The sequence below is a fragment of the Eupeodes corollae genome, chromosome 1 (genome assembly GCF_945859685.1).
Source record: "Eupeodes corollae chromosome 1, idEupCoro1.1, whole genome shotgun sequence".
Lineage (NCBI taxonomy): Eukaryota > Metazoa > Arthropoda > Insecta > Diptera > Syrphidae > Eupeodes > Eupeodes corollae.
The window spans coordinates 43,553,958-43,572,836 of record NC_079147.1 but is presented as its reverse complement, the minus strand read 5'-3'; the positions used below and the strand labels follow the sequence as shown (position 1 = coordinate 43,572,836).

Here is an 18,879-nt window from a genome sequence, read left to right as displayed (position 1 = left end):
AATTCAAAGAGAGAAGTCTAAATGTATTAAATCACAAGATCAATGTGGCCAATTGTAATCATCTCTCCAAAAAATAATGTAATATGATTGGTGGATGGTTTAGCACGAGTAACATGCCAGAGTTTTGTTGAAAAGCCGTGTAATGATAGTGCAACCCATGTTAATAGTGCAACCCATTCACCGCAAAAATTGCACCACACTCGTTTAACCGAAAGTAAGGCCCAATCACAACACTAGCCTAAAACCCTCATGAATAAGAGTCACGTTAAAAATTAATAGGCATTTCTATTTTCTGGATATTAAGAGTTGTAAACAGGTCAATTGTGTTTTTTTTTTTCGATTTGAAAATGCCTTTTTAACTGAAGATAATTGTTCTATATAAATCTGAACTATTTCGATGCACTTTATGAATCAATAATCTAATTCACAAACATCTTGATTTATTGTGCGTAAAAGCGATAACCGTGTAATGTTGTTTGTAGAATGCCTTATTTCAAAGATGAACGAGGAATTAATAAAATTGATCTTGTTTGATTCTTCCAACACTAACTAATGCCAGCTAAAAAGGTGCTTCACGAAGCGACATCACTTTAATTTCCTGTAACAGCAAAATGTTCACCATTTTTGCAGTACGTTTTAAGAATTTTAGTACGTTTTTGAATCTTGTATCATTCTACTTTTAAATTGTCACACGTCAAAAAATGAAGTATGGAAAGTTAAATCTGTTTAGTTAAAAAAAATGATTTCAAAAGATTTTAGAGAGTTTGGAAATATGTATTTCCTTTAAGGGCGATAGTCTTTGATATTCATATTATTTCATTAGTACATCTAATCTACTGCCTCACCGACGAAACAGTTTCAGTTTCTTATATTCGTTTTTACAACCCTGTTCTTTTTTAACGGCAACATTTGATAAACTTTGAAAGATTCTGAATTCGACAGCTTCGTTAAATATTGAATAAGATTGAGTAGAATTTCAAGCTTCAAAAACTCAAAGCTGCTAGGTGTCATGAGAGCGTTATTCACTACCAATTTCATTTGCATCAAGTATTCAAGTAGAAATTTAAAATGTTTTTCACACAGTATTGAAGATTGAACTTTCAAAATGATTGGAGATTTTCAACGAATTATAAATAAATAAAATAAATTGGATGGCGCAACAGTCCGTTGTGAACCAGGGCCTGACTTACAACAACCATTCCTGTGTGCGAGTACTATTGTCAGGAATGGATGGGACCTACAATTTTAGGCCGAATCCGAACGGCTAGTTTGAGAAAGCACTTTTGCATGACAAGAATTACTCTTGAAGGATTTGTCAATTCCTCGCAGCAGGCAGTACACGCGAAAATTTTTTTTTTTTAAATTAATGTGGCACAGGCAGGGATTGAACCCAAGACCCCTTGGATGACAGTCCAACGCACTTACCATCATGCCCCGGGTACTACTACAATTCAACGAATTATGCTGTAGTGAAATTTCTAGATTCATTTATCCCCTAAAACAATTAAAACATTATAAAAGCTCTTTTATAACCCCTCGAGGACAACTTCAGTCAAACTTTCAAGAACTGTCTTTCTATTGAAATAAATAAGAATTTAAAATCAATTTATAGCTTAATTTTCTTTCAAAGTTTTTGTCTTCATTCCCTAATGCTCGCACGGTATGTTTGGAGCAAGGCTAACAAAATTCACTTGACTTTGAACATTTTCTTACCGGTTCTGGCCTCATTCAAAAAGTCTCCTCATTATTAATCCAATTTCACACCCCAAGGAAGGCACCTACTCGTACCATAAAATGTAATACGAAAAACTGTTCGGGCTGGTTCCTCTTCACTCATGTAAGTTAGGTGTCCAGTCCGCCGGAGTCTTAAGAGCTTAATTTATGTAACATTTTCAGCTTGCAGGGAGATAGCATACAGGTCATAATGGTAGGGTCTCTGGAATCTTTCTTTCTAACATAGGATTTCAAAAATTCACCATAACACTTTCCTCTCTCCTCGGACACTCTGTTGACACAAGGTATTTAAAGGACTAAACTTAAAATCTATGCTCCGTTAACTTGTTTGTTTCCCAGTATACTTTGTTTTTCACTAATGCGCAGCCCCAGATTGTTTGCCATCTTTTCGAACTGGATAAAGAAATCTTGATTACAGTAACTCTTGTTGGTGTCCTGAAGTCACGGATTGCTCTCTACAACGCTAGGTTGAAGAAAAGGCAAACCAAATTATTCCTTCATTCATTATTATATTGTTCATTGACAACCTTATCTATTTATTTGGGATGCCGAATTTTCTCAAGGCTGCTTAAACAACTACTCTGGCTTTGCTATAGTAGGTGGCTTTAAAGTCTGTAAGCAGGCTTAAGGGTAAAAATCTGATCGGTTTTTGATTTCTCTGCGATAAAGTCTCGTTGATATTGTCCAATAATATTTTGCACATGTCTTCTAGCATTTCGTCATGCTTCTACAAGTGCACTGTAATTTCATGAATTGCTCGATGTAAAACTGGTGCGCTATATTAAAACATCTCCGCTCATATATGCCATCGGTTTCTGGAACTCTAATATGCCTGCAGCATCAGTAATCAGATTGCCCTCTTTGACCTTAAAATTCACCGTTGTGTATACTGCGTTCTATTTCGGAACGATTGGTAGCACTTCCGCACTTGGTGCAGAATCCGTTCTTCACTTTATTCCATTTCACAGACTTTTTTCTGAGTTCTTTATATTCCTCTTCTGGTGCACGGTTTTGTGAGATTGTTTCGCTATGTAAAATTGTGCGTTAAGTCGCTAATTTCTATTCATTATGGAACTAGTAGCCCCGATCTCTGAATCTTCTACCTAGGATGGACTTGGCCAATTGTATCAATTACAGTATTTTCAAGGGGACATACCCCAACACTTACTCTCCATCCATTGAGTTATCGAAAGCGACTTCTAACGCATACCAAAGGTGTTACAGGTATTTTGTTGGTTGATTCAAACGACCCTCGGAACACTATGCCAAATAGCTAGTGATCCAAATCGACCGTGTTACTTTCGCAACTTCATCAGCTTCGAGTAATAATGAAGGTCTGTCAACACTGGTCAATTTAGTTACGAGTGATTCCTAATTCTAAGATTTGAAATTTTTGTCGTCATAAGTGTTTTCATGAAATCTATTTTTAATTCCTGAAAAACGGCTCACGACCTATTTTTACATTTAAATTCTGATGAATGACTTGTACATCATAAGATAGGCAGTCGTTGAGAGCCCTTTCGACGTGTTCGTAGAAAATCTGTTTCTCTTCGTCAGAATACTCCTTTATGAAGGTTCGTGAATGTTTGTGAGGCTAATGTCCTAAAATGTGCCTTGCACATGAGTTAAGTTATACTATGATGAAAATGAAGAACTAAGTTTTTCGACACATTGAAACTTCGGTTTAAGGGCGTGGTACAAGTAAATTCAAATTCATTAAATTACAATTTTAAAGCTCTTTACTATTAATACAATTAAGTCTGATTCGTTTAAGAACGATATATCAAAAATATTTGAATAACTGTCCACAAATAAGGTTGGTTAAAGGACAAAATAAATTTCCTAAAACATTTTTATTTTCTCAACAAGTTCACCTTAATTTAATTCCCTGTTTCTCTAAAGTGTAGCCCTTTTGTTTTATTTTTCTTAGAAAAATAGAAAACAAAAAAACTTTGTATTTTTGTTGGCAATTTTAAAACTCATTAACTTTTTTATAATTACAGACTTCACCTTTTCAACTGTTGATGATTTGACAACCCCTAGCCAAAAAAAGAACAAATAAAAGCCAAAGCAGTAGCAAATATAATTTAATTTTCCTTCAAATAAAAAACGACAAACCACCGACAACCGACAAAACTTCTGAAGACCACAAAAATAAAATATGAAATTAATTTCTTTTCTCCGTCGTCGCTCGTCCGACATTTGCATTTCAATGGCGACGACGACGCGACACGGTGTGAAGGGAAATAAAAGTTAAATAATATTTGTTACTCTGGCTTTTAATTGAATTTTTCGTATTTCCTTTGAAATTATTAACTCCTAAAGTTTAAAAAAAATAAAAGGAAAAATATGAGCACTTCACCTTACCTAAATAATTTCATTGACCACATAATGTTAAATGGACCAAGCTGTTACATTTCTACACTCAATTTGGCATGCTCTACGAACTACGAAGGACTCGACTTTGCCCAATTAGGAAATAAGGACCATTTATAGAGGATTCAGTGTAACAGGTTAAACATTATTATTATGATGGAGATAAAGAGATAGGGGGCGTTCGTAATATCTATAAAGAAAACGTGCACTTAATTTACAATTTGCAAATTACTTACTGGCTAAATAATCGGAGGACGACACAAATTATAATAAACATCAATGCCATTCCTACCAGAACGCCAATCATAGCCGGGTCAATGTAAGTTTCGTCCCTGTGTTTATTATTGGTGCCAGCTTGAATGAGAAAGAAAAAAGAATTCAAATAGAAAATTAAATTCAAGTGAAAAACCAGGACGACAAAAATTGAAAAAAACATACATTTTAAATGATGTCCTACATTTTTGGAATTTGAATGAGAAAATGTCAACCAGTTGCCTCAATTAAAACTAATTTGAATGCAAGTCCCAACCACCACCACCACCACCAATGCGGAGCGCGTTGGCTGTGGGGTTGATGATGGAACTAGGGCTGATGGGACATCATCCAATTCACGACTCACCTGTGCATTCGAATACGCCATCCTTGTTGAGAATCGGCACCATTTCGAAACGACACACACATCTCCCATCGCGGCACTCGGTTTGGAAATTTGTAGATTCGCATTGCTCGTTGAAGAAACAGGACTCGTTGACGGCAGCCTCTGTGAATGGAGAAGAGGAAGAAGAAGAAGATTAATTTAACAAAAACAACAACAATAACACAAACTATGATATGAAATCAGATCACGGGACTGGGAGTGAAATTCAAATTAATGGAGATTTTATATTAAATATAGTGACTTGGTTTAGTTATCCTTATCTTTTTTGGTTTCTGTTTAGTCTGCCTCTGCCTCCTGTGCCAGTTTATTGGTTTTTATTAATTGCTTCGATTAAATGACAGACAATGACACACATAACTCACTCTACTCCTACATATGTATATCGTTATTATATGAATTTAATTGTTTTTTGGGGACGGACGTGTGCTTTTTGAGAGCCTTTATATTCGTGCGACGTCATTTCTGTTTGGTATGTACATATTTGGAAATTAATTTTTGTTCTTGTTGATTTTTCGTGACATTTTGATTTTCGGAATTGAAACCGAGACGTGTTTTATGTGTTAAGGTGTTCCTAATTTTTCAAATTTTGAAATACTAAATGAATACCCTGCTATTTTTTGCTTTAGTTTAAAAAATAACGTTGGTAAAGATTTATTAAACTATGAGGTGATGGCTTTAACTTGTGCTGAGTTTCCACCAAAGAAACAGTGAAAAAATCTTTCCCCCAGGCCTTCCTGTAAAATCAGTCTACTTCTCACGTCCGATAAACTTAAAATGTTGATAGTCTTCTGAGAGCAATCTATACTCATTTTATAAACGAGGAATTCAGTTCGTTTGATTGTTTGTTTGTCGGTCCTTCACGTCGCAACAGAACAATATTAATAATATTGAGAGCACTAGTGGCGTAACCCTCAATTATACAAATTTCAGTTACAAAAATTACAATTTCGTAAGAAGAGACCGGTCCGGCTCCACTCAAGTGATGTGATGATAAATGCATTAATTATAAAGTCATAAACAACAATGAATTGCGAAAGCTCAAGACGCTAGAAGTTTGCGTTTTATGTATCTCTCTCACTCAAGGGAAGCGGATGTATATGATTGCGGCTTATGCTGCTGGAGTTACTTACTTTGCATCAGAAGTCGATATTCTTTTAAGGGAACTTAAACAGAGCTTGGAAGAAAACTATTTTATCTTGGCCGGTGATTTGAACGTAAAACATGAAGATTAGGGAAATCAACATAGTAATCCCAGAGGTAACCATCTTTATAATTTGATGAATCTTTACAGCGTTGAATATGGCGTCGACCTACTGGCTACTGAAAAGCCATCGTATCCAAAAAGCGGCTCCTTTCTGGATCTTTTGCTGTACGGCACCAGACTAACAGTTACAGACAAAGTGGGTAATCACCCTCGAAACTGCTTACAGACAGTCGAGTACGAAAGTGATCACTCCGAACTGACTGCTGTAGTACAGATTCCGAACGAACACGTGGAGTTGGAGGAATACGTTGCAACGTATTCTTACAATTACAGTCAGATGCGCTGGCCTCGTTTTACCAACGTCCTAGCGAGAGAACTTCGTTTGAGTGACATAGCTCCACCAAACAACAGGAACCTGACAAATACAGAAATTGACCAACATTTACAACAGATGGACGAAACAATAAAACAAACGATGGAACGGACAATTCCACAGTACAAAGAACGGGACAAAATTTACGCTTACAGAAATGCCAAATGCTTACTGCCAAGACTCAAAAACTCGTACAGACGATTTACAGACCCACACGACTTAGAGGTTAGGACACTGAAGTCGTCAATAAAAATGTCAATCTGTTGATCAAGGAGAACTACAGGTTATCAATTAACAAGTACTGGGACCGTAAGATCCGGTCAGTTGATTCCAGTTACCCTAGTATGTTCCCTTAAATCAGCAAGATATTCAGGAAAAAAACGACAATGACCTTCCGAGTCTGAAACTCCAAGGAACCGAAGAGAACAGAGACGAACTCAGGACAGCGCAAATAGATAAAGAAGCAGCCATCTTTGACGATGATTTTTACATAATTGAAGTTAAAGCTGTGGGAGCTGCTTTCCAGCAAGTGTACAAGGAGAATGCATTCACCCCAACCAAAACAGGGCCCTACTTAATCACTTTTACCTTCGAAATGATACCACACAATGGCGATCTTAGAACCGCGGTTTCATGCTGTGCAATGAAGATTTCTTGGCAAACGCCATATTCGCCGAGCAAATGGGACCAAGTCCCTTGTTAGTGACGAAGGTCGAGCTTCAGCTCATCTTCAGCTCAATAAAAAACAAAAGGTCAGCAGATGTCGATAGTATATCCAACGATGTACTTAGACATTTACCGATGGATTCAATTAACATTTACACCACACTCTTCAATTATGCACTAAATAATGCATATTATCCAATGCATTGGAAGACCGCTGTGGTTCATCCGCTCCCGAAAAAAGGAAAGGACAACTCCAACCAGTCAAATCTTCGGTCGATAAGTACTCTTCCGAGCATCAGCAAAGTTTTTGAAATGATCATCAATAGGGATCTGACTAAGTGGGATTGCGGACAAAAAAATAATTTCGGATAAACAGTTCGGGTCCGTACGTTCGTGACGTTTTTTCGTCGTCCATAGCTCGAGAACCAGTAAAGATATGGACTTCAAATAAATTTTGTTATACAGATAATATTACAGAAAGATGCAGAAAGGGCTTTCAAAAAATTAGCTTGTATGTTTTTTTTACCATAGCTGTTAAAAAAAAATGGTGAAAATTTTGGTTAACCCTAAATATCTTACGAACCAAAACTGCTAGAGACTTGAATTAAATTTTAAATAAATAATTGTAAAGTGATACCAAATAAGAATATTTTTTGAAAAAAATTCAATCAACGGTTTTTTTATAAATCAAAACAAACTGAAAAAAAAAATGTTTCACCTCGCAGATTTTACGAATACAAAATGATTTGATCTCCAAAACAATTTTATGCAACGAAAAACAACGTTTTTAACCTCTGGTAAGATTTTGAGAAAAAAACGAATTGACATTTTTTTTATAAAAAATAAAAACCTAAAAAACATTCCTCAAAGTAATGGTAAAAATTGAATTTCGACTCAAATATCCTTTCAAAAATTTGAGATTATAGCTTTTAACTAATTGTGACTTTTAAAAAATATTGTTTATAACATTCTGACAAATTTTGAGAAAAATCGAACTGACAGTTTTTTTTTACAAAAAATTAAAACCTGAAAAAAAAAATTAATAAAAAGTGGTAAAAATTGATTTTGGACTAAAATATCTTCTCAAAAATTTGAGATATTGGCTTTAAACTACTTTTATCTTTAAAAAAATATTGTTGTCAACATTCAGTTAAATTTTGAGAAAAACTTAATTCACAGGTTTCTTTCAAAAATAAAAACCTAACAAGAAAACAATATTAAAAGTTGGAAAAAATAACTTACGACTCAAATAGCGTTTCAAAAATTATAAATATTTTGGCATATTCAATATTCATAGATGTTTGCTAAACTCTTGCTTAGTTGCAAGTCCAGAGCTTAGGCTATTTATAAAAAAGAGGCTATTTTGTCATACAAAGAAATAGTTTAGTTTGAAAATCTAGTTTTGTTAACGAGATTTTTAGTCGAACACAAATTTTAATTAATTTTAGTAGCATTTCTTAAATTTTTACAGATTGGATGAATGAAATTAATTTGAGAGATATCAAGAACCGAACATAAATTTTTACCAAATTTGCGTACAATTTCTTGTAAATTTTATATTTTTATAAAAAAACGGACTGTTGGACTTTTATAAAAAAAAAAACTACTAAATATCGAAAATAATATTTTCTATGAAATCAAAATTTTGCTAAATATTGATAACAATATCTTTTAAAAGACAAAAGTAGTTTAAAGCCAATAGCTCGGGGTTTTGAAAAGATATTTGAGTCGAAATTCATTTTTGACCAACTTTTGTTAATTTTTTTTTCGGTTTTTAATTTTTTGTAAAAAAACTGTCTATTCGATTTTTTTCAAACTTTAACTGAATGTTGACAACAAGATTTTTTGAAAGATAGAAGTAAATTAAAGCCAATATCTCAAAGTTTTGAAAAAATATTTGAGTCGAAAATCAATCTTTACCAACTTTTATACATTTTTTTTTAGGTTTTTATTTTTTGTAAAAAAACTGTCAATTCGATTTTTCTCAACATTTTTCAAAATGTTGGAAACAATATTTTTTATAAGATAAATAGGCTTGAAGGCTAAATTTCAAGTTTTTGAAAAGATATTTGAATCGATATTCAATTTTTACGAACTTTGAGTAATGTTTTTTTTAGATTTTTATTTTTTATAAAAAAACTGTCAATTCGATTTTTCTCAAAATTTGATCAGATGTCAAAAACATTATTTTTCATTGCACAAAATTGTTTTAGAGATGAAATCATATTTCAGTCGTAAAATTTTTGAGTTGACAAATTTTTTAAATTTAAAAAAAAAAAAATATACCTGTTTGGTATTACGTTACATTATAATGGGTGATTTCTTGAGGTTAGGATTTTCATGCATTAGTATTTGACAGATCACGCGGGATTTCAGACATGGTGTCAAAGAGAAAGATGCTCAGTATGCTTTGACATTTCATCATGAATAGACTTATTAACGAGCAACGCTTGCAAATCATTGAATTTTATTACCAAAATCAGTGTTCGGTTCGAAATGTGTTTCGCGCTTTACGTCCGATTTATGGTCTACATAATCGACCAAGCGAGTAAACAATTAATGCGATTGTGACCAAGTTTCGCACTCAGTTTACTTTATTGGACATTAAACCAACCACACGAATGCGTACAGTGCGTACAGAAGAGAATATTGCGTCTGTTTCTGAGAGTGTTGCTGAAGACCGTGAAATGTCGATTCGTCGCCGTTCGCAGCAATTGGGTTTGTGTTATTCGACCACATGGAAGATTTTACGCAAAGATCTTGGTGTAAAACCGTATAAAATACAGCTCGTGCAAAAACTGAAGCCGAAAGATCTGCCGCAACGTCGAATTTTCAGTGAATGGGCCCTAGAAAAGTTGGCAGAAAATCCGCTTTTTTATCGACAAATTTTGTTCAGCGATGAGGCTCATTTCTGGTTGAATGGCTACGTAAATAAGCAAAATTGCCGCATTTGGAGTGAAGAGCAACCAGAAGCCGTTCAAGAACTGCCCATGCATCCCAAAAAATGCAACGTTACGGTGAATGGGGATCGCTATCGTTCAATGCTAACAAACTTTTTGTTGCCAAAAATGGAAGAACTGAACTTGGTTGACATGTGTGTGTTTCAACAAGATGGCGCTACACAGCTCGCGATTCTATGGCCATTTTGAGGGAAAACTTCGGAGAACAATTCATCTCAAGGAATGGACCGGTAAGTTGGCCACCAAGATCATGCGATTTGACGCCTTTAGACTATTTTTTGTGGGGCTACGTCAAGTCTAAAGTCTACACAAATAAGCCAGCAACTATTCCAGCTTTGGAAGACAACATTTCCGAAGAAATTCGGGCTATTCCGGCCGAAATGCACGAAAAAGTTACCCAAAATTGGACTTTCCGAATGGACCACCTAAGACGCAGCCGCGGTCAACATTTAAATGAATTTATCTTCAAAAAGTAAATGTCATGGACCAATCTAACGTTTCAAATAAATAATCGATGAGATTTTGCAAATTTTATGCTTTTTTTTTAAAAAAAAGTTCTCAAGCTCTTAAAAAATCACCGTTTGTTATATAAAATTTAATTCAAGTGTCTAGTGTTTTTGGTTGAAAGATATTTAGGGTTAACCAAAATTTTGACCTTTGTTCAAACTGCTATGGTAAAAAAACCACCCACGCATTTTTCTTAAGAGACCTTTCTGCATCTTTCTGCCTTATTATCTGTAAACATAATTTATTTGAAATCGATATCTCTTCTGGTTCTTGAGCTATGGAGGATGAGAAAAACGTCGCGAACGTACGGACGTACGAACGTACACACGCACGCACATACATCTTTCTATAAATCTTTTATTTCGACTCTAGGGACCTTGAAACGTAGAGAAATGTCAAAATTTTCAATTTGACAAATCGGACCCATTAAAATAACTTCCTATGGGAAGTTAAAATTTGGGGTATATTCATAGATGTTTGCTAGACCCTTGCTAAGGTGCAAGTCCAGAGCTTAGGCTATTTATAAATAAATTTAAACCTAAGTTAGGCTTAATCTGTGGTTTAACTATAAACATAGCAATTTTTAAGTTGTTGTGATCACAGCCAAATGTCATATTTGTTTTTTTTTTTTGTGAACATATATCAAAGAAAAATGTCGATTTATACCGCAATTGAAGAAGATATGGATTTCTTAGAGGAGTTTGAGTTATTTGGTGATCTGCCACCAAGAAAAGGAAAAATTATTAAAACATAGTTCAATTTAAATTAAGAAACGGTCACATTTTTGTAATGTTATTATTATATTATACATCCAATTTGAGTCATGACAGCACAAAATAACAAGTTTGAAAATATAACAGTAGTTTTTTGCTTTGGCCTGTCATATGAAGTATAATTGTTGTAGAATACAACCTTAAACTGGGGTTTTAATAAACACATCAGGAAAATTGACTGTGAATAAGAGCTGTGTTTATTTAATCAACAAGCCTTCAACCATAGATCATGAAATCACGACTTTAGAAATTCTCTATGTATACTCCCCATTGTCTTAAAACTCTTTTATTTCACAGAAAATATTGTTTTCGGTATTCAGTAGTTTTTTTTATAAAAATTAAACAGTCCGTTTTTTCATAAAAAAAAAATAAAATCTACAAGAAACAGTACGCAAATTTGGTATTAATAATTTCGGTTCTTGACATCTCTCAAATTAATTTCATTCATACAATTTGTAAAAATTTAAGAAATGCTCTTAAATTGGTAATCATTTGTTTTCGACAAAAATCTATTTAACAAAACTAGATTTGCAAACTAAACAATTTCTTTATATGAAAAATATTGTTAGTAATTTTAAAACTTTTAAGAATAATTTAACTGAAAACTTTTTTAACCCAACACGAAAACCTATAAACTTTTAAGCAATACAAATCGACAGACGAAATGGGAAGTTATAAGTGTGGGTTTTATTTAAATTAAAATTATTTCTCAAACAAGCTTTATGACTTTATGGTTTTCAACCCAAGTTTTGCGGCCCTACGAAAAGGAATAACATAGAATGTGATAAATCCTTTCTCCCGTTTGCCTGAAAAAACAACAAGCCTACGAGAAGATTTTCTACGATATTCTGTGCGACACCAAACTAAATTTATTCTACATTCAAATTGATTTAGTAAGCTTTGACCTTTTACCATGGTATTGGCATCTATGTCAAAAGGCGAGCGATAAAAACACTCAGGGGAACTAAGTCAACACTCTCTAATTGATTTTTATCTTATGATCTTCATTCTTCCACATTTCAAGAGCTCTTCAATCAATTTGTTTCAAAAATAAACAAAAATATAGAAATCTATGCCCAATACTGAATCCTTAAAGAAATTTGGAAAATGAGAATTTCTATTGTCCTTTGTAGGTGTATTTACATAACACACAAATAAAGTGTTTTATTTTCGATTTTCCAATTGAATGATTCTTTTTATTCAAACTTTTTAAGGTGATGACTCAAAGTTGAAAGTGGAAAACACTTAACGTAACAACCACCATTGTTTTATGTTTTTGAATAAAAAAGGATTAACAACGCTCTAAATAAAATAAACTACTTTTCACTCTATTTCATTTCGAAACGAGTACAACTTCATTAATGGAACTCATTTTACTTATTGCATGTTATGGTATCAAATTCAAAATGTTATGGGCAAATATTTGTATGTAGGAACATTTATTCAACATGAAATATTTAAATCACGCAGTCAAACCGCCTTTGCTATAATACTTTCAAAAAGTACACTTTCCCCAATGTGTCGATGTTGGGAAAATAAAATATACTGTTGAAAAATTGAATAAGTATGAAAAATAAAACCTTTCTAGAAAAGGACTCCTCTACAAAACATATCCTCTTGCATGCATAATATCGTGTTTTTCGAACAGCTAGCGAATTTCATACATACCGCATTGCAAACCCCCAATGGAATATGCTATACCTTGCTAGTACCTTCATAGATATAGCTATGGACATTATATAGACTGAGGGTATATGGGTCTGGGAGGTTTGGTTAATTTTCAAGGGAAAACATATAAAACCATAAGCAACAAGGATTGCGTGGCTGCCGGTTTGGAAACAAGCCAGGATAACCGGGAAGTTGACATTATCTATGCATCGCGTTAGTTCGTTCAGTTTCAGTTTTGTGTTTTTGGTTATAAGGAGTGAGGTTTTATAAAAGAGACATTAGTATGTACATATGTATATAAGTGAAGGTATAGCGGGGTTATGGGGTCCAAGACGAAAATATAGAAGCAATTTCCCTGAAAGTTTGATCAATACCCAAGTTGAAATTTGCTTAAAACATTTATATCTAACTTGCTCGAGGTATGTTAAAATCCACTGAACTTGCCATTGAAATGGAAAACAAAAAAGGAAACGTTTCTCTTTCCCAAAAATTCGTACACTCAAAGAAATTTCTAGGAAAATTCTGTTTAAATTTGGCACAAAAGCAACACTATGCTTCCTCGGTGTATTGACTTCCAGTGTTGGTATATTTGCAAACTTTGATCGTCCCTCAAGAAGTGGTTGGATATTTATATACCGATAATATTGAGATGTTTAATTTCATTGATGAAGGTGACACTTATAATTACTGACAAGGGAATTATATATTGGTTTAAATATAGAAGACAGAATTGGGGTTTTAAAGCATTAAATTCCACTCGGTTTCTGGGTTATACACGAACAACAAAAAAATGCTGAGTATGTCGAAGTTTAATTAGCTAATCATATTTTGTGGTTGCTGTTCCATATACGAGGTAGAGGAATGTAAGGAATGTAGGAGACGGAACAGAGAATTGCGGCACACCAACATTTGTTTTGTGGTTTTCAGACATGAACTCATCCAATACTAATTTTATTTGAACGGTTCAAAAGATAATTTTCCAAACTTACGAAGGAGGGATTCATTTAAACTGGAGACACGTAATTTTGATAAGAAGGCTTGATCCCAAACTCAAACAATATTTTAGTCTCTAAACTCGGTTTATTGAAAAATTACTCATCGGGTTCTTGCTTATTTTTTCATCAAGTTCTTAAGTGTTAAAACCTTGATTTGGATCTAAGTTTAAAATAGAACTTCAAATTATTATATCCTCAAATTTGGTGATATACGATTTTTTTTTAATTATTAATTCTTTAAACGATTTAAAAATCAGGTTGTAATGTTTTGTTAAATTAAAGGTCACCAGAGTTTTTAAAGTGCAATTATTTGTAAATTGTTTTAAAACATGTACATTTATGGATGCGAACAAGTTCAGCTCGAATATTAAAAATACACATATGTACATACACAAATATTTCTGAACTATAATAAAACTATAGAATATAATATAAAAGCTATTTTAATTATGCGAGATAATAACTCGGCCAGTGTGTCCATAAACATTATAATTAGATAATAGATTGTAGATTCATAGCTGCGAAGCACCAATAAGCCTCGGATACGGACAGATTTACTGTTGACAACCAACGCAAACGAATTAAAGACAACGAACTTCGGATATGCTCGTGGAATGTTAGGTCCCTTAACAGACCACGTGTGGCCAAAGAATTAGCGGAGGCCCTAGACCACAATAAAGCACATATCATCGCCATCCAGGAAATACGATGGGATGAGCCGGGCAAAAAGAGGATAAAAAACTGCGAGATTTACTATGGTGACTGCTACCACTAAAACCAACAGCGCTTGGATGCGGCTTCGTCATTGAAGCCAGACTTAGGCAAAATGTCTTGAGCTATAGGTGCATCAATGAGCACCTCATGACTATACGCATCAAGGCTAAATTGGGCAACATTAGCCTGATACACGTGCACGCCCCCACAGAAGAGAAATATGACAACACCAAAGATATGTTCTTCGAGCTCCTAGACAAAACATATGAGCAGTGCCCAAGCTACGATTTTAATGCCAACCTAGGAAATAAAGACATCTTTTGTGGAATAAACGGGAAGAACAGCCTTCATGACAACATTTCGGAAAACGGATTCAGGCTCATAGATTTTGCTGCGAGGCGAAACGTCAAGGTAGCCAGTAAGCGTTTTCCACACTTCAACATCCACAAAGGAACTCGGACTTCTCCAGATCAATCTATCGTCAACCAGAATGTCCATATTGCGATCGACGCCAGACACGCTTTCAGAATCATGGATGTACGAACTTTCCGAGGAGCTAACATCGACTCGGACCACTACCTCGTTGTAGCCAAGGTAGCACTTGAGATTTCCAGACCCAAGGTGAAACAAGGAGGTGCTGGTAGAAGGTACAACGTCGAACGGCTACAATCTCCAGAGATTGACAAATCCTTTTCCGACCGAGTTACAGGTAACCTCTCTCGAAGTTCTCTGCCGCCAACACAATGTATCGAAAACCAGTGGCAACATTGCCAAGATGCAATCACAGAAGCCGCCCCTGATGTGCTGGGTTTCAAACAGCCACCAACAAGGAACCCCTGGTTTGATGAGGAATGTCGGCAGGCAAATGCAGGCAAACAACAGGCACGCAAAGCGGAGCTTCATAAAAGGTCGAGAGCTGCTCCTGAGTTCTATGAGCAGAAGAGGCGAGAGGAACACCTTCTTCTCAGAAGGTAAAAGAGAGGGCATGAGAAGCGTGCGGTCGAAGATGTGGAGAGGTTTAAAAGTAGGAATGAAGTTCGAAAGTTTTATGAACAGGTGAACAGAAATTCACTAGTACATAAACCTTGAACCGAAGGCTGCAAAGACGAAAGTGGAAACATCATAGTGGAACCGCAGTCAATGCTGAGGATATGGAAGGACCACTTCTGCAGACTATATAACGGCGACGACGAACTGAATTCCGCTGTCAGGCAGGATGACCCATTCAACATAGACGACGAAAGCCGACAATCCCGTCTTCCCGACTTAGACGAAGTAAGCTGAAGCCGCTGGAACGGATGGCTTGAATGCCGAGCTCTTTAAAGCACCTGAGATAAGTTGGTTAGGAGCATGCACCAACTTATCTGTATGATATGGTCGATGCCCGATGAATGGAACTTCAATATTGTTTGCCCGATCTTAAAAAAAGGAGACCCTCTAAACTGCACCAACTATAGAGGAATAAGTCTACTTAACATCACCTATAAAATCTTCTCTGTCATAATATGTGAACGTTTACAGCCCATCGTCAACAACCTGATAGGTCCTTATCAGTAAGGTTTTAGACCAGGAAAGTCCACAGTTGATCAAATATTCACATTACGGCAGATCTTGGAAAAAAACAATAGAACACCAAATCGACACCCACCATCTTTTTATCGATTTCAAGGCCGCATATGTCAGCATCTACAGGGACGAGCTGTATAGAGTCATGTCTAGTTTTGGCATCCCTGAAAAACTAGTCCGTTTGTGCAGGATGACCATGGAGAATTAACGCTGCTCCATAGAGGTTGGAAACAACTTAACAGAACCTTTCGATGTCAAAAAAGGTTTTAGACAAGGTGATGCACTGTCATGTGATTTTTTTAACATCGTGCTTGAAAGAATAGAGCAGAGCTCACACTTCAACACTAGAGGTACTATCTTTCAAAAGTCTGTACATGCTTTTGTCAAGAAAGGACAACACCGACCGCGACGTCTTGGTCAAAACGTCACCATCGACAGATGTAACTTTGAGCTTGTCAAGGAATTCGTCTACCTAGGCTCCGCTGTAAACGCAGTAAACATCACCAGCTCTTAGATCAAACGCAGAATAACTCTTGCTAACGGCTGTTTCTTTGGACTAAGAAAGCAATTGAGTGGTAAAGTCCTCTCTCGAGGGACCAAAGTGTTGCTATATAAGACCCTTATCATACCTGTCCTGCTATACGGTGCAGAAGCATGGACTATGACAAAAGCGCATGAAAGGACCTTGGGTCGCTTCGAGAGAAAAGTTCTTCGTGTGATCTACGATCCCGTATGCATTGAAGGGGAGTGGAGGAGAAGATGTAACGTCGAGCGGTACAGGCTGTACAGAAACGTAGACTTAGTCAGAAGGGTAAAAGTCCAACGACTAAGATGGCTGGGTCACGTAGGACGCATGGAAACCAATGCTCCGGTCTGGAAAGTCTTCGAATCAACACCCACAGGACAGCGCAGTAGAGGAAGGCATTGAATCAAGTGGGGTGCACAAGTGGAAGGTTACATCTAGCTAGGAACCGAGCTAGACGGAGAAGTTTGTTTGGTGAGGCCCTAGTTCACAGAGGACTGTAGCGCCACCTTAACTAAGTAAGTAAGTAATAGATTGTCTATTTGGGCATTTTGTGTTTTAGAAAACCCATAATGTTCATTTAGTCATATTTTATGTTAAAACACAGTAAACAAATCTCAACGAATATTAAGTCCGTTTTTTTGGCATTAAATACATAGTACAGTAAGAAATTGATAACAAAACGATCCGCAGTAACCAAATTTTTGTATTTAAAAATTGGTACAACTGAAAGAAGATCTGTCAGAATAATAATAAAAAAACACACAAATAGAAGAACGTTTTGTGAAAATCAAATGTTAAAATTAACTTAGCAATACAAAACTAACTAAAACTAATAAAATGGACAATTTTCCAGATGAAATGGTAAGAAAACGTCTGAAAATTGAGATTATATAAAAAAATTCATTTAACAATTGCTTTAAGGAGGGGGTTTGTTCGTAGACTACTACATTAACATGTGGTGTTGAAGCGAGCTTGGAGATCGCCTCAATTATTTATATATGTACCTGAATGGAGTTGAAATGAGCTTGATCAAAATTTGAGAAGAAAACCAGTGTAGAGGAGTGGGCTTAACAGATAATGCATTATGGTCTGTTTATTTGCATGTTTCTGTACAAAAAATATAGTTTTGTTTTAATCAAATTAGAAATAAAATTGGACACATAGGTAGTATATTCTTATATGGTACTGAACTAATCAGTTCCTTATCGTTTTACACGAATCGAACTATCTTATTGCACTTAACACATCGAAAACATCGAAACACCATTAGCATTTTAGAAAGTGCTGTCAAACTCAATAATTTTTAAATGTTCTTGTGCGGAGGAAACACACAAAAGATTTATGTAATCTAATTTGAGATATACCTTTGGTGGAAAAATAGCAAAACTTAATAATCTATTGTTTTTCTATTGTTTTCTCTTGCAAAATAAGCCCAGTTAGTCAATTTTCATTTGTCTTGCTTAAAAGTTTATAGGTTTTCGTGTTGGGTTAAAAAAGTTGTCAGTTGAATTATTCTTAAAAACTTTAAAATTACCAACAATATTTTTCATATAAAGAAATAGTTTAGTTTAAAAATCTAGTTTTATTTAATAGATTTTTTATTCGAAAACTAGTTTTTACCAATTTTTCTTAGCTTTTCTTAATTTTTTCTCAAAATTGCGTCCTATTTTTTGTAGATTATATTTTTTATGAAAAAAGGGCCTGTTGAATATTTATAAAAAACTACGGAATATTGAAAAAAATATTTTCTGTGAAATAAAATAAATTTGAAGACAATATTTTTAATTTTTAAAAGCTTTTTGAGTCGAAAGTAAATTTTTACCAAGACGACGAAAAAAACTTCGTGAAAATACGGGTGTGCGAAACGTACAGACAACTTTCTAAAAATCTTTTATTTCGACTCAACAGACCTTGAAACGTCGAGAAATGTCAAAATTTTCAATTTGACAAATCGGACCCATTCTTGTAACTTCCTATGGGAAGTTGACAAGGTACTACATATTCTTTATTTGTCTTTCCACCAAAACTAACAATTTACTGCATATACTTTATAAATTATAGAGATAAAATAGCACCGTTAATCATTTAAACTAATGATATATTGTTTTCGGTTTAAAGGATATTAAAACCTGTCCCTAAAAAAGGTGAGGGAATGGTAA

At 34.9% G+C, this 18,879-nt stretch overlaps 1 protein-coding gene across 9 annotated transcripts in view; it reads right to left on the bottom strand.

Annotated features, from left to right (window-relative positions):
• The window catches only part of LOC129943179 (uncharacterized), a 191,927-nt gene that overhangs the window by 27,397 nt on the left and 145,651 nt on the right, over window positions 1-18,879 (bottom strand). For all 9 annotated transcript variants that reach the window (XM_056052459.1, XM_056052460.1, XM_056052461.1 and 6 more), the window contains exons 5-6: window positions 4,730-4,870; window positions 4,347-4,464 (exon numbers count right to left, since the gene is read on the bottom strand). In XM_056052459.1, the coding sequence (XP_055908434.1) occupies window positions 4,347-4,464; window positions 4,730-4,870 (259 nt within the window). The remainder of the gene's footprint in view (window positions 1-4,346; window positions 4,465-4,729; window positions 4,871-18,879) is intronic.